We start from the raw sequence: 14610 nt of genomic DNA on the forward strand, positions 1-14610 counted from the left end.
CCTCCGTCATCAGCTGGCAGTGAAGCGGTGCAGCAGTAGCATGCCTCTGGACTGCAGCTTTGAGGAGGTTTCAACGGGCTACAGAGGAGGTTTTTGGCCGGTGGAAATTTAATCCAGGTGGTGGTAGAGGCGTTTTACTGGAGGTTGTTTCAGTCGGCTTAATTTGACTGAGTTTGTCCCCGTTTTCATATGTGAGAGCTTCAAAACAATTGTGGAGAGTAAGCGGAGGAGGGACGTTATTTTCCGTGTTATTCTGTCGTCTATGTCCGCGGACAACAACCTCAGTCCACGATGGCAGGTGTGGTGTGGAACAGGACAGTCCTGGACCTGGATTTTCCCAGGGAACTGTGTCGTTATTACGTGGAATATTTTGGAGGTAGGATGACAGCGCTACTGACTGCTGTACAACCATGTCTGTTTATTTGGTGAGTAATTCATCTCCTGTAGTTTGGTAATTTCTTTGTTGGCGTTTAGTAGCAAAATGTCTTTCTCTGATGGTAGGTGAGGAGCAGCGTCTCCACCGTCTGTAGATGCGTTTGTAGATGCGGCCATCTTGCGGTACTCAGGGAACGAAAGTGGCTCCATCGTCCCAAGCAGCCACGATCACAGCAGCGAAATCAATTTTTTTTTCTTACACCCGTGTTTTTCAAACTTGGGGTCGGGACCCCATGTGGGGTAGCCTGGAATTAAAATGGGGTTGCTTGAAATGTCTAGTAGTTGGTTAATAAAAAACAAATAAAATAACAGGTAAAAATGTATTTAAATTCTATTTTTTATATTTTTTAATTATTATTATTTTTCAAATACACACAATAAATATCAAAAAACTTTATCCTACACTTAAACGTTCTCAAATATAAATCTAGTTTAAATTAAATGCAGTAAAAAAACATCTTGTCACTTTGTCACTGATCCTGGCTACTCTGTGTTTGAAACACTTTTTAATAAACATGATCAAAAACTAATAAAAAAATGTCTCTAGAGTTGCCGGACATTTGTGATATTAGAATGGGGTCACGACTCTAAAAAGGTTTGGAACCTCTGTCTTATACCCTTAGTGGTTATACAAGAATCCCTCAGTATGTTAAGAATATGTCTCCTCAAATCCAACAACAGCAATAGAATAATCAATAATTAGCTACTTAGAATGATTTTCACACATAAAGAATATAGAAAACAGGGTCACCTGTTGATAACAGTTTGTTTTTAAATGTGACCCTCCGTTCAGGCGTCTGCTGGCTGAGGCGTCCCTGGAGAAGCTGGATCTGAAGAAAGCCGAGCAGGCGTTTGTTCGCTGCAGAGACTACCAGGGCATCGAGTTGGTGAAATGCCTGGCCAACCTGCACAGTGAACCCATGAAGCAGGCAGAGGTGGCGGCGTACTTCGGCCGGTTTGAGGAGGCCGATCGCATGTACCTGGACATGGACCGCAGGTGCTGAGTGGACTGCTCCTTAACTTCTGAATCCCTAGCCACCTTTCTCTGAAAATCTCATACCCATAACAAATAGCATTTTTCTAAGCTTCTACATGACCTACATGGCTAATCTTTGTTCAAATTGAAGTAGGACCCTTAGTGGTTCCAGATGATGTGAAATATTGGAAATGTATGAATACAGAAATCTGTAGTTAGATTTACATCAAATATAAAGCCAATTCTCTTCAGGGAAGGCTGAAAAAGCAGAAATTATTGAACTAATGTATGGACATTAACTACAGCAAGTTTGGTGATAATAACAAACAATACACCAAAGATACACATTTTTATACAAAAAAGTTCAGGCAGAAGCCACAACTGTGCCTAAATTTTCCACAAGTTTGGAAACAAGTTTATAACTGTAATATGTCAGTCAAAGTGTTTCCAATCTTTGTTAGTCTTATGTTTGACACTAGATGTTGTGATTTTGCTTTAAATAAACACATATCTATTTTTATTCAGGTCTCTGCGGTGCCATGCCTAATGCTATTTCTCATTCCAGTCTTTGATGCTGTTACGCATGTGTTTAGTTCAGCAGTGCTTTGACCAATCAGAATGCTTGACACAGCGTTGTAAAGCTAAGAGCCTGTAGAAATATGTGATATCAAACACTATGGGAGTGGCTTTAGCCCTGGGTAACGGAGGGACCGGACATTTTACGCATGATTTATATGTTTCTCAACTGAGGAGTGCTCAGATGTGTGTAATGGCGGTATCTGTCTGAATATACGATTTGGATTTATTAAAATATGGAGTTTTATGCACATTGGAGCAAGTTTTGATAAGAAACCATTATGCTGACTTTTTCCGCTGTGTATTTTCTGATTTTGTGACAGATTTTGCTGAGTTGTCGATTTTTCCCTCTTTGAACATAATGTCTGTGTTCTGTGGTCTTTTGTTCCAAATGTGGGTTGGCTACAGTTTTAGCTCTATAGTATCTTAGGATTACAGAAAGGTATAGAATGTGTGATTTCATTCATTCTTTACAACATTTAGATCCGTGAGAGTCACGGAAGCTGGAGCTGCCCCCACCGGCGGGTCTGTTGGGGTTGAGGAGCCAATTATTTTGAGCCAGAAAGAAAGACATTGGCAAACAGAGCTATTTTATTATTATTACAGAAAAGAGTGGTAAGAATTATTCATGAGGCAGGTTACAGAGAAAACATAAGCAGTTTGTTTATTATTGAAACTTAAAGTATTGATTGAGCTGCAGACACTCAGTGATGTTCAGAACTAAATAATAAAGCATTTGCAGAATATTGACTGAAGTGGAATATACCAAAAGAGACTCTAAGATAATATAAACATAGTGAATAGAGTGTTATTAGTTTTTATACTTTGGTGCTGAGAGTAGGCATGCAAGTTCTTGAATTTGTTAATGTAATATTTCTTTCTTTTTTTTAATAATGCTGTAATATTATCTCCGTTTGTGTAAACTTGGCAGACTAATTATTTAATTTTTGTGATTGAGTAAGGGGCAGCAATATAAGATTTTTTTTCTTCTCCTGCTGCTTTCTGGACGTGGAATGTAATGAACATGATTATTCTTTGTGAAAAAATGGTCATTTTTACCATGACAGATTGAAATGAAATAAGTCTATCTAATCTTTTCTAAATCTCTCTTCAGGGACCTTGCCATCAGTCTGAGGATGAAGCTAGGAGACTGGTTCAAAGTGCTGCACCTGCTGAAAATGGGCTCTGGGGACTGTGATGATGCTCTGCTGGAACAGGCTCATAACGCCATTGGAGACTACTTTGCGGATAGACAGAAGTGGTATTTATTTTCTCTGCTCCTTTTTCTATATGAAGCTTTTCTCTTTGCCTGCTTCATCCTGCTTATTAAAACGTTTAGGTGATGGTCAGTTCAAAACATGCGACACAGAGAGTTCTTGGCTATAAAGTATGATCTTAAAGTCCTCAGAACAAGGGTTCTCAATATTTGGGGTCACAAGACACTGGGAGGGGTTCGCCACATGCCTTGAAGAAATTAAGAATATATTTTTTTTTAACTATTTTTGCTTATTTTTACCTGTTTTCTGCAACTACAAAAAATTACCAAATTTTAACCTATTTTCATCACTTATCACCATTTTTTTGCTTTTTTTTAATTACAATTTTGCTACAATACTGACTTTTCTGTCTTCTTCTTGCTTCTCTCAACGAGGACAGTCGCACTCTCTGTTTCTCCCTCCTTCCTTCTTATCTCTCTCCCAGCTGCTGCTTTGTCTGGTCTTGTGAGCCTAACAAGAGCCTCTCTCTGTAACTCATCCAAAACCGGAATAATGGAATTAATTAGTTGGTCTCTCAGTGCTATCGATCAGATTTTTTCGACGAAAAGAACCGGGGGTGGTGAACCCGCATGTCCAAGCGGGACATTTGCGGCTGGATACACCCTCGACCCTTGGAACAAGTGGCGAGTTGTGTGTCTGTCCATCCTTTCCGTGGAAGACGTGGAGGACATCTACATGATTGGAATAATGATAGTAGGGATGCTGCTGATCGGAGCTGGTGGCTTCCTCATCTATCGAAAAGTCCGTACTACGCTGGCGACTGTTTTGGAAAAGCTGCCAGTGATTTCTGAAGGATGTAGCAGGGCTCTGAACACTCAGACTCATGTGTTGATCGATATCAAAAGCAAGCAAGAGCTGCTTTTGGATCGTCTACGCGTTATGGATAACAACTGGGAGAAGTTGGAGACCCGGCTTGGAAGTGGAAACTAGGCCATTCATTGGATTACAGCAGAGAGACCCAGGACAGAAGGCTATTGGAAATTAACATAGCCTGTATCAAATCACATTGCTTATCTCCCTTTCGGCTCCCCAGCTAGCCAAGGCTAAAGCCAAGGCTAAAGCCAAGGTTGTCTCATCTCTTATCACCAGGAAGTTTCTGCAGACGGCGGCTCTTACCCCCACTCCCTCCCCCCGCTCCTTCCCTACATTCCCACCTGGAACTGTTGATGCTGAACTTTTCCACACGTCATCTGGTTGTCAGTAACGCAGCTACAGGTCTTCAACTTCAAATGCCTCGTTGGCCATCTTTCCCCACCTCCCATCCGCAGCTGCATGGAGGCCTGGTTGCAGCGCCCATTGGCAGCACGCCCATGTCCCCAAACAGCTGGAATCCTGCTGTTCTTCCCACCTGACCCCCTCCCCCAGCCAACCTCCCACCCAACCCTTCCCACATGCCTTGTCTCGAGTTGTTTGACTGTGTCATGCTTACATTTATGTTTGCAGAGGCGGTTTTTTTCCTGGTTTCACACTGCTTTCTCTGTTTAGGGAAATCAGTTTCAAACTGGCAGTTTTTTTTCCCCTCACCCCTCCTCTCCTCCTGTTGTTGATCCCTTCTTCACCTAAATATGTGGGCGCCGCAAAAGGCTGCTCCGGTGTGTTGATGTGTCTTCTTTCACTGCAACTACCAAGTCAAATTCCTCGTATTGTTCTAAACTGTACCTGGTCAATAAAGCTGATTCTGATTCTGATTCTGATTCTGATTCTTTAGCACTTATAAACCCTTTCTACCACTTTTCCACCTAATGACACATATGTTGACCCATTATTGTCACTTTTAACCTTTTTTCACCATATTTCATGATTATTTTTGCCCATTTTACCACATTCACCATTTGTCATGCCTATTATTTGCCAGTTTAAACTAATTGTTCCTACTTTTCAAATCAGAAACGCAAACTTTGAACCCTTTTCACCACTTTTTCTGTCTGTTTTTGCTCATTCTAATTTGCAACTTTTAACCAGTTCCTGTATTTTTTTAAAGAATTTCCATCTCTAAGATGACTATAATAATAATAATAATAAACATTCCTGGATATCAGTGGATATTATTCAGATGAATAAATAAATGTTTTTTTGTCAATTTTAACCCATTATATTAGTGATTAAAACCATGATTTCCATCTTTAAGATGACTATAATAATAATAATAAACGTTCCTGGATAACAGTGGATATTATTCAGATGAATAAATAAATGTGGTTATCACAGATTCATAGAACAATGGACCATCATTTTACTGACTTTATGGATGGACCCCAAAAACCTCTCCTTTATTCCCCCTTATAGATGGTCCTGTCTCCACATGACTGTTCTTCAATGTTCATGTCTGTGTTCAACCACCTTCAGCTACAGTGGGGGTCCCCACTCTATGGGACCTTTATTTTGGGGGTCGTGGCCTGAAAAGGTTGAGAAACACTGCCTTAGAGAAGGTTTCAGATATTAGTGACAAGAAGCAAATATTCTGCAATTGGCCACAAGTTTATTAGTTAATCAAAATTGCTGAAATATGTTTGTCTTACTGAAAGGGAAACACTTGAGTTTCGTTAAATGATGTGTCATGGCCAATCAGAGAGAGATCCTAAGTTTCAACTTTCTGCTGATCAACTCAAATGATCTTTGGCTTCACTCTCTTTACACAAGCCAACATGTAAAAGTACTTTTATAACGTGTTATTTGTTGTCCTTGTGCTTTGGTCCCAGGGCTAATGCAGTGCAGTACTACCACCAGGGTCGTAACCAGGAGAAACAAGCTGAGTGCTTCTACATGTTGGAGGACTATGATGGCCTTGAAAGGTTGAGCTCTTCTCTACCAGAGAACAACAAACTGTTACCAGTGAGTCCATCTGTTACCAAAAGTAGAGCTTTGTAACGTTAGTGATGTTCAATCAGCATTATGCTGCTCTCTGCTGTTTGTTTTGCAGGACATTGGACAGATGTTTGCCACTGTGGGCATGTGTGAGCAGGCTGTGAAAGCCTACCTGAAGTGTAACCAACCCAAAGCAGCTGTGGACACGTGTGTGCATCTGAACCAGGTGAGAGCTAGGTGAAGACCAGCGTGGCACCTCTGCTGTCCTCCCACTCATCGTCTGCTTCCTCAGTGAGATTTAGCTCTGCTGTGTCAACCCTGCTCTCCAACTCTGCTACTCTAGTGTAAATGTTAACATTTGGCTCTTCTTTGTTCACTAGGAGCATAAAAGATGTGCTGACATTTAGGCTGTTGGAATGAATTTCATCTATGTGTTAAGTAGGACCAGGGGCTTTGTATATAAAGCAATGTGTAGGATTCATACTTTAAGTATACGAGTGCCAAAAATCAGATTATTTGCTGCACCCAAAAACCATGCACATGCACTGCAGTATACTATATATTTTATGGTTACATGTATCACTAATAGGTGAAAAACAAGTTAGCGACAGCAGACGTCACTGATATAAATTATTTCTTCACATCAGGTCAGATGGGTTTGGAATTTGTCCCCTTAATAAATAAAATGATCATTTTATATCAACATGGATTGACTTTGTGAGATATTAAAATGGTTTGGTCATCTGGAACATTAAGGTGTGATAAAAGTGCACAAAATAAAAATCATGATTAGGGAAGAGGGCAAATACTTTTCAGATTTAAAAATGTTTTTCTTCTTCTTCCAGTGGAACAGAGCAGTTGAACTCGCAAGGACCCACAACATGAAGGAGATCAAATCCCTTCTCTCTAAATATGCGTCTCATCTCCTGGAGAAGAATAAAATCTTGGAGGCAGTGGAACTCTATCACAAAGCTCATTATTTCCTCGATGCAGCCAAGCTCATGTTTCAGGTACGTTTTCACTCACTACATGTTTGAATGGAGCTCACCCCATTCTTTATTATTATTATTATTATTATTATTATTATTATTATTGGGTAACTCTGAGTGTCTGGTTCCATCACAGCTGGTATGAAGTGGGTCAATCAACCCTGAGTATGTAAACCTTGGGTTACTTATGTGCACGAGTGCAATAAAAGGCCATCATCAATTTGGAGCAAAGATAACATGAGCTACCATGGCAACGAGTTAGAGAAGAGTGATTTATTTACCCCGATGGGTGAAATAAGCAGGTGTTTATAGAGGAATATGAGCATTCTAAAGGTGTTCACACAGAATGCTTAACAAAATAAAAAATTCATAGTAAGGAAGAAAAAACCCAACAAGATCCACATGAACAAGCAACAGTGGGAAAAAACTCCCTTTGAATAGGAATAAATCTCTGTTAGAACCAGGTTCAGAGACGGCAGCCATCTGCGTGGGGTTAGTGGACAGAAGGACCAACAGAACAGGATAGAGAGATAGAACATCAGAGTGTCTCAGACTAGTTGAGCCGTAAACCACAGATCAGGAAGTGACATCATCAGCTTCACCTGAAACAGAGCAGAGAGAGAAGAACGAGGAGAAGACACTGACTGCAGAAAAACATGATACAGGAATACAGTGGAATGATAATGAATATAGGGTGAACATCAGTGTAAATGCTGTGTAAGCAGTGTGAGCAGTGTAATGGGTTCACTTAAAAATGTAATTAGAATTTAAAAGGCTTATTCAAAGCCTGGTTTGATGAAATCCCCCCAAAATAAAAGGAAAACATGTTCTATGTTTAAGTCACTGCAGGATTCTGAGAAACGGTTTAATAATAAATGAACGTTGATGCTGTGACTTTCAACGTTGACTACTACTTTCACCATGTCTTATTCATCTCAGGATGATGCATTTTAAGTCAAAATGATGTGTGCAGATAGCAGATGGAGAGGCAAAGAAACGAAGCCGTCCTCTGAGGGTGAAGAAGCTCTACGTGCTGGCAGCTCTTCTGGTTGAAAACTACCACCAACAAGTGAAGGAGAAGGTCCAAGGAAAGAAGTCTGAGGTGGTTTGGAGCCTGGGCTTCTATTTTCTTCCTGTGTCTGTGCTTTAATGCTGAGCTCAGGTGTTCTTCTCCCACAGGGAACTTCTGCTCTGGCTGGTCTGCTGGAGGAAGAAGCAACGTCGTCTCTAGACAACCGTATGGTGGACAATGCCTGGAGAGGAGCAGAGGCCTATCATTTCTATCTGCTGGCTCAGAGGCAGCTGTACGCAGGGAGCACTGGAGACGCCATGCGCACAGGTAGCTACTGGTAGCTACTAGTAGCTACTGGTAGCTGCAGGTAGCTACACATAGCTACAGGTAGCTACTGGTAGCTACAGATATCTACACATAGCTACTGGTAGCTACAGATATCTACACATAGCTACTGGTAGCTACTGGTAGCTACAGATATCTACACATAGCTACAGGTAGCTACTGGTAGCTACTGGTAGCTGCAGGTAGCTACTGGTAGCTGCCGGTAGCTACAGGTAGCTACAGATATCTACACATAGCTACTGGTAGCTACAGATATCTACACATAGCTACTGGTAGCTACAGATATCGACACATAGCTGCAGGTAGCTACTGGTAGCTACAGATATCTACACATAGCTACTGGTAGCTGCAGGTAGCTACACATAGCTACAGGTAGCTACTGGTAGCTACAGATATCTACACATAGCTACTGGTAGCTGCAGGTAACTACTGGTAGCTACAGATATCGACACATAGCTACAGGTAGCTACACATAGCTACCTGTAGCTACCGGTAGCTACTGGTAGCTACACATAGCTACTTGTAGCTACTGGTAGCTGCAGGTAGCTACACATAGCTACAGGTAGCTACTACTAGCTGCAGGTAGCTACAGGTAGCTACAGATAGCTACACATAGCTGCAGGTAGCTACAGGTAGCTACAGGTAGCTGCAGGTAGCTACAGGTAGCTACTGCTAGCTGCAGGTAGCTACAGGTAGCTACAGATATCTACACATAGCTGCAGGTAGCTACAGGTAGCTACAGGTAGCTACAGGTAGCTACTGGTAGCTGCAGGTAGCTACCTGTAGCTATGTGTAGCTATCTGTAGCTACCTGTAGCTACCTGTAGCTACTGGTAATAGAACTAAAATAGGGCAGAAAATAAGTAATTTTAAATATTTAAAAAAAACAGCCGTCATGGTCACACCATATGATATTTGAACACTTTAAATAACAATAAATTACACAAGTCATTCAGTGAGTTACAATTTTAGTGTGCGCAAATATAAGTTACTACATAGTTAGAATGTTTTTATGCATTTAAACCTTTTTTTAAGTAAAATAAATGCAAATGGAGAGAATATTTAAGTCATTGACCCATATATCTACATAACATCATGTTTTTAGTGTTGCCCAAAAGACTCAATTATTAGTTAATTTACAGTAATTTCTCACTCAAAGATAAAAATAATTGGCAATTTTTTATTCAAACATCTTCAATGTACTGTAGGTTTTTATTTTATTTTATCTTTTTTCTTCAGGAATAATGAGAATTAAACTGTTTTTGATCACAGCATCTTTGCGTTTTCCAGACTATTTTTTAAAAACATCATCTTTGTTGTTTAATTAAAGAAACGTGATGAAATTTGTCTTTAAATGTATCATCTATAATGTTGGAGTAAGCCAGAACGTTGCACTGAAAAAAGTAAAAAAGTTTTACCTCCTTTCAGCACCAAATAAAATAAACTTTAGATACTATCAATAATAACTACACATACACATACAGTTCAGTTTGAATAGATTCAGACTAAGCACATGTTTTTCATGGATACAAATGAAAATATGACTTATTATAAACGCAGGGTCCTGTTGTATAACAAATGTTAACTGATGGAGTGATTCAAAGAGTTGCTGCTCGCTCTGATTTCATCTCTAGGCTCTTGTGCCATCTGCTGAGTTTATTAGAAAGTGACTCAGCATAATGACTTCCACACATTCACTCTATTCTAATAACTCTAGGTTTTAGATATCTTTTTCAAAAACACATTCTGGAATCCTCAGACTGATCAATAACTGCAGTGATGCTCACAAAGACTCATTTCTTACTTTAAAAAATAAAGCTTAGCTAAAGTTCACCATAGTTTTAACCTCATTAACCTTTAATGACATGGTATGTAAAAGGAATATGATGACTTAGCATTTTAATGTCAGTCTCTGCAAACAATGTCAAACATTTCAGGCCTTTATGTTTTTATTTGCCTTATTTTTGCTCCTTTTAATGTATTTTTGCTACTTTACTCCCATTTCTGACACTTCATCACATTTCAATGACATTTTCTGCACATTTTTTACTTTTAAAACATTTTTTATTTTCATTTTTTTTTATTCAGTTTATTTTCGACATGGTTACATTCACTTTCACACAATTTTTTTTTTGTACATGCCGAAAAAGGAGACGAGAGAAGCAAATTACTTTTCTAAGTCCCTCCCCTTTTAAGCACTTATAAACCCTTTCCACCACTTTTCCACCTAATGTCACATATGTTCACCCATTTTTACCTCTTTTCATCATATTTCATAAATATTTTTGTTAATTTGCAAATTTAAACTACTGGTACATGTTCCTACTTTTTAAATGACATTCCCCCCCCCCCCCCCCATTTCTCTACTTTAATCCAATATTGACACTTTAATTCTGTTTTTTATTCACTCTAATTTAAAACTTTTAACCAATTTCTGTGGTTTTTAAAATCCCATTTCACCACCTTTTACTTGACTTTTATTTCTGATCAAAACAAGGATTTAAATCTTTAAGATGAGTTTATACTATGGCCCAAATGATCATTAACTTGTATAAGGAGAATAAAATCAAAGCGTGTAGTAATTGGGACAAAAGCATTTAACACAGCCCTCGTTTTTAGGGTCACAAAACTTAATGAGTTTCTAATGTTTGAAGAAACATAATGAACTAACATCTCATTGTGCTGGATCTCTGTGTGTTTGCAGCCCTTCACTTGCGTGAATATGAGGACATCATCCCTGCGGTGGAGATCTACTCTGTGCTCGCCGTCTGCTCAGCAGCCAGTCGGGCGTTTGGGACGTGTTCTCAGGCCTTCATCAAACTAGAGTTCCTGGAGAGTCTGGACCCTGAGCAGCGGCAGCAGTACGAGGACCTGGCCCTGGAGATCTTCACCACCTACAGCCCTAAGGACAGCCGTGTGGTGGAGAGGGACAGGTCCTCAGACGGGTCAGCACACGGACTTTCAGACACCTCTGTTTCTGTGACACTAGTGGTATTAATGTCAGGGATGGGCTCAATTACATTTTTAATTATCATGTTCAGGGACAATTCAATTCCAATTACAGTGACCAGCATTTTTTCCAATTTCAATTATTTTTTTATCCTTACAAAAGTCAATTACAATTACTTTCCCAATTACTGAAGTTCAATTCCAATGAATCACAACCTTTACCTTCCTCTTGTGTTAGCATCTCTAATGCTAACGGGTCTTTAATGAGCTGTAAAATACACTAAAAACTAATATCTATCATCTAAATGATTTCCTATCTATTGGTCACATCGTTAGGATTCATAATCAATAAAAAATATAGGTTTTATTATTTACGTTGTGGACATCTGAGCTTTTTTTGTGTGTCAGTATAAATCGAGATTTTTTTAATGGTAAAATGTGTGAAAGCTTGATATGAAAAATATTTTTAATAATAATATTGTGTAGAACTGTACATAGAACTGTAACATGGTTCTACAGTTTAGCGTTAAATTAAAACTGACAATTTCTTTGGGAATTTTCATAGCAATTACAATTACAAAGTCAATTATCTGAACTCATTTACAATTTCATTACAATTATGACAGCAAAAGATTTTTAAAATTACAATTATGCCATAAATGTATTTAGTTATCAATGATTCCAATAAGCCCTGATGAATGTGTTGTCGCTGTTTTCACACCATGTGATCTCTGAAGTCTTCTCACTTCTGAGTGCGTTTGTTTTTTAGGTCTGAGGAAAAGTTACCCACGAACATCGTGACGGGCGCGTCAATCCAAGACTACCAGTTCTGGATGTGCAGAACATGCAAACGCTGCTCCACTGAGAGAGAGATCAGGAAATACAGCTGCTGCCCTCTGTGCCACACGTCATTATGATTAACATTTCTCTTTTATTCAGCACCAAGTACACATTTTCAAAATTCATCTTTGTGATTATTTGGTTTTTCATATATTATAATGACTGTGACGCTCTCGATACAAGACAAAGCAAATGTATTTGTACAGATCATTTCATACACAAGGCAATTCAATGTGATTTACATTAAAAAGTGCAACAGAAAACATTGAACAGTTTAAAAATCAATTACATTAAAAACATCAAATAAACAATAAAATGATTAAAAATCTCCCTCTTAGTCAAACAATAGAGAAAAAAAGGTCAACATTTCTCCATGTGGCAGGTGAAGAAGCCATCAAAGTGAGTAACACCTGAAACGCCCAAGTCCTTTAACTAGGTTCACTTCTGGAGGTGCAGGGATAGTTGTTCTGACAGCTACTGTACTTCTTGGTAAAGAATATGAAAAATAGCCCGTTGGTGTTTTGACTCTTTAATCTTGCAAATAAAACAGGGATCGTGAAGACAAAAAATGTGCCTCTTAAATGTCCAGTAAAACAAAGAAAAACCATTCACAAGAGCCTGGGAATACCTTGATTAGCCTTGATTACCAGTACAGAGGTATTTTAACAAATAAATGATGGCTCCTACAGCACCTTCATCTTTGGAGATGGGAAAGCAAACAAGATTGGAATGCTGAAGCAAAAATTCAGAGAATATTGTGAACCCAGGAATAATATGCCTCATATCAGACACGTGTTCTTCACACGTGCACAAGGAGCGTCAGAAACAATAGATGGCGAGGTGACAGATCTCACACTGGGTAAAGCTCTTGATGTCTACAGAGCAAGTGAATTAACATCTATTAAAATTAGATGTTAAATGATGAAGTGACCAAAGCAAAGACAGGCACAAGAGAAACACACAAATAAATGTTCTGTTCCCAGTGAAAACATGTTTGACTGTGACAGGTGTGGATGTAGACATGGGTCAAAAAAGTGTCCAGCCTATGGACAAATATGTAAAAAATGCCAAAAAAGAAATCATTTTGCAAAAATGTGTAGAACGATGTGTATCCAGAGACAGTCAAGGCACAAAAAGATGCTGTGAAGCAGAATAATGATAGTGATGAAGATGATTTGTTCATCAGAGTGAACATGAGAGGTGGTTTGAAGAACTTCTGATTAACAACAAAAAGTCATGTTTCAAATTAACACTGGAGCTGACTGTAATGTCATGTCATTCAACACGTATCAATCTTTAGATGTGGATGGAAGCTTCATTCATCCAGCTGCAACCTGGGGGCAACGTCCCCTTGGTGCCCTAGGCAGCTATGGGCGTGGTCGTTGTCCCTGGGGGGGCTGCTCCCGGAGCTGCTTCTGTTTTGGGTCCTTCTGGCTTGGGGTCTGGTCCCTGCTGGCTCTGGGCCCACCGGCTGCCCGTTCAGCATGGCTATGGCCGTGCTCTCCATCTATGGCAGAGAAGTTCATGTTGAGAGCGATCACAAACCCTTGGAGAGCATCTTCAAGAAACCGTTTCATCAGGTTCCCATGAGGCTTCAAAGGATGCTGCTTCGTCTCCTGAAGTACAATATTTTGGTGATGTACAAACCAGGAAAAGAGCTTTATATTGCAAATACACTGAGCCGGGCGTATCTAAATGAAGCAAAAGAAGATCTACAGGTGAACTGGGTCACACTACAGACTTTCAGAAATGTGACGGCTCAAGACACAGAGCTGCAAGGGTTAAAACATGTAATGACTGGATGGCCAAATGATTGATCTGCTGTTGCTGAGAATATTAAACCACAAATGCTGAAAAAATTTGTCGAGTGACATTTGGGAATTGTTAAATGCAACGAAAGAGCCAGAGACATTATTTATTGGCCACGTATGTCCAAGGGTTAATGTGCCGTCTGCAACGAAAATAGAAACAAAAATCAAAAAGAACCGTTAATCTCATCCTCTGCAGTGGACCCTGGGAAAAAGTTGTGGCTGACATGTTTCACTGCAATGGGTCAGAGTTTCTATTATGTGTGGATTATCTCTCCAAATACCCTGAAATAATGAGACTAACTGATACAACAAGCAAAGGAGTGATCACTGCGATGAAGACACGGGATTCCAGATGTTTTAATCAGCGACAATGGTCCGCAGTATGACAGCATGGACTTCAGGATTTTTGCTGAGACTTGGGAATTGAGACATGACACGTTGAGCCCCAGGTATCCACAATCAAATGGAATGGCAGAAAAGACTGTACAAATGGTTCAACGACTCATCAAAAAATCTGATGATCCCTCCGTAGGGAGTATCGAAACACGCCACTGGGTGGTGTTGCTCTGTCTCCTGCCCAGTTATTGATGGGACAT

At 39.7% G+C, this 14610-nt stretch overlaps 1 protein-coding gene across 1 annotated transcript in view; it reads left to right on the plus strand.

Moving 5' to 3' along the window:
- The window catches only part of wdr35 (WD repeat domain 35), a 32733-nt gene extending 20405 nt beyond the window's left edge, over window positions 1-12328 (plus strand). Inside the window, exons 20-28 of the mRNA XM_028438576.1 lie at window positions 1229-1432; window positions 3102-3248; window positions 5964-6096; window positions 6185-6295; window positions 6915-7079; window positions 8032-8160; window positions 8238-8397; window positions 11119-11359; window positions 12133-12328. Coding sequence (XP_028294377.1) covers window positions 1229-1432; window positions 3102-3248; window positions 5964-6096; window positions 6185-6295; window positions 6915-7079; window positions 8032-8160; window positions 8238-8397; window positions 11119-11359; window positions 12133-12280 — 1438 coding nt within the window. The 3' untranslated portion in view covers window positions 12281-12328. The remainder of the gene's footprint in view (window positions 1-1228; window positions 1433-3101; window positions 3249-5963; window positions 6097-6184; window positions 6296-6914; window positions 7080-8031; window positions 8161-8237; window positions 8398-11118; window positions 11360-12132) is intronic.
- The last annotated feature ends 2282 nt before the right edge of the window (window positions 12329-14610 follow it).

Source organism: Gouania willdenowi, chromosome 22 (genome assembly GCF_900634775.1).
Source record: "Gouania willdenowi chromosome 22, fGouWil2.1, whole genome shotgun sequence".
Classification (NCBI taxonomy): Eukaryota; Metazoa; Chordata; class Actinopteri; order Blenniiformes; family Gobiesocidae; genus Gouania; species Gouania willdenowi.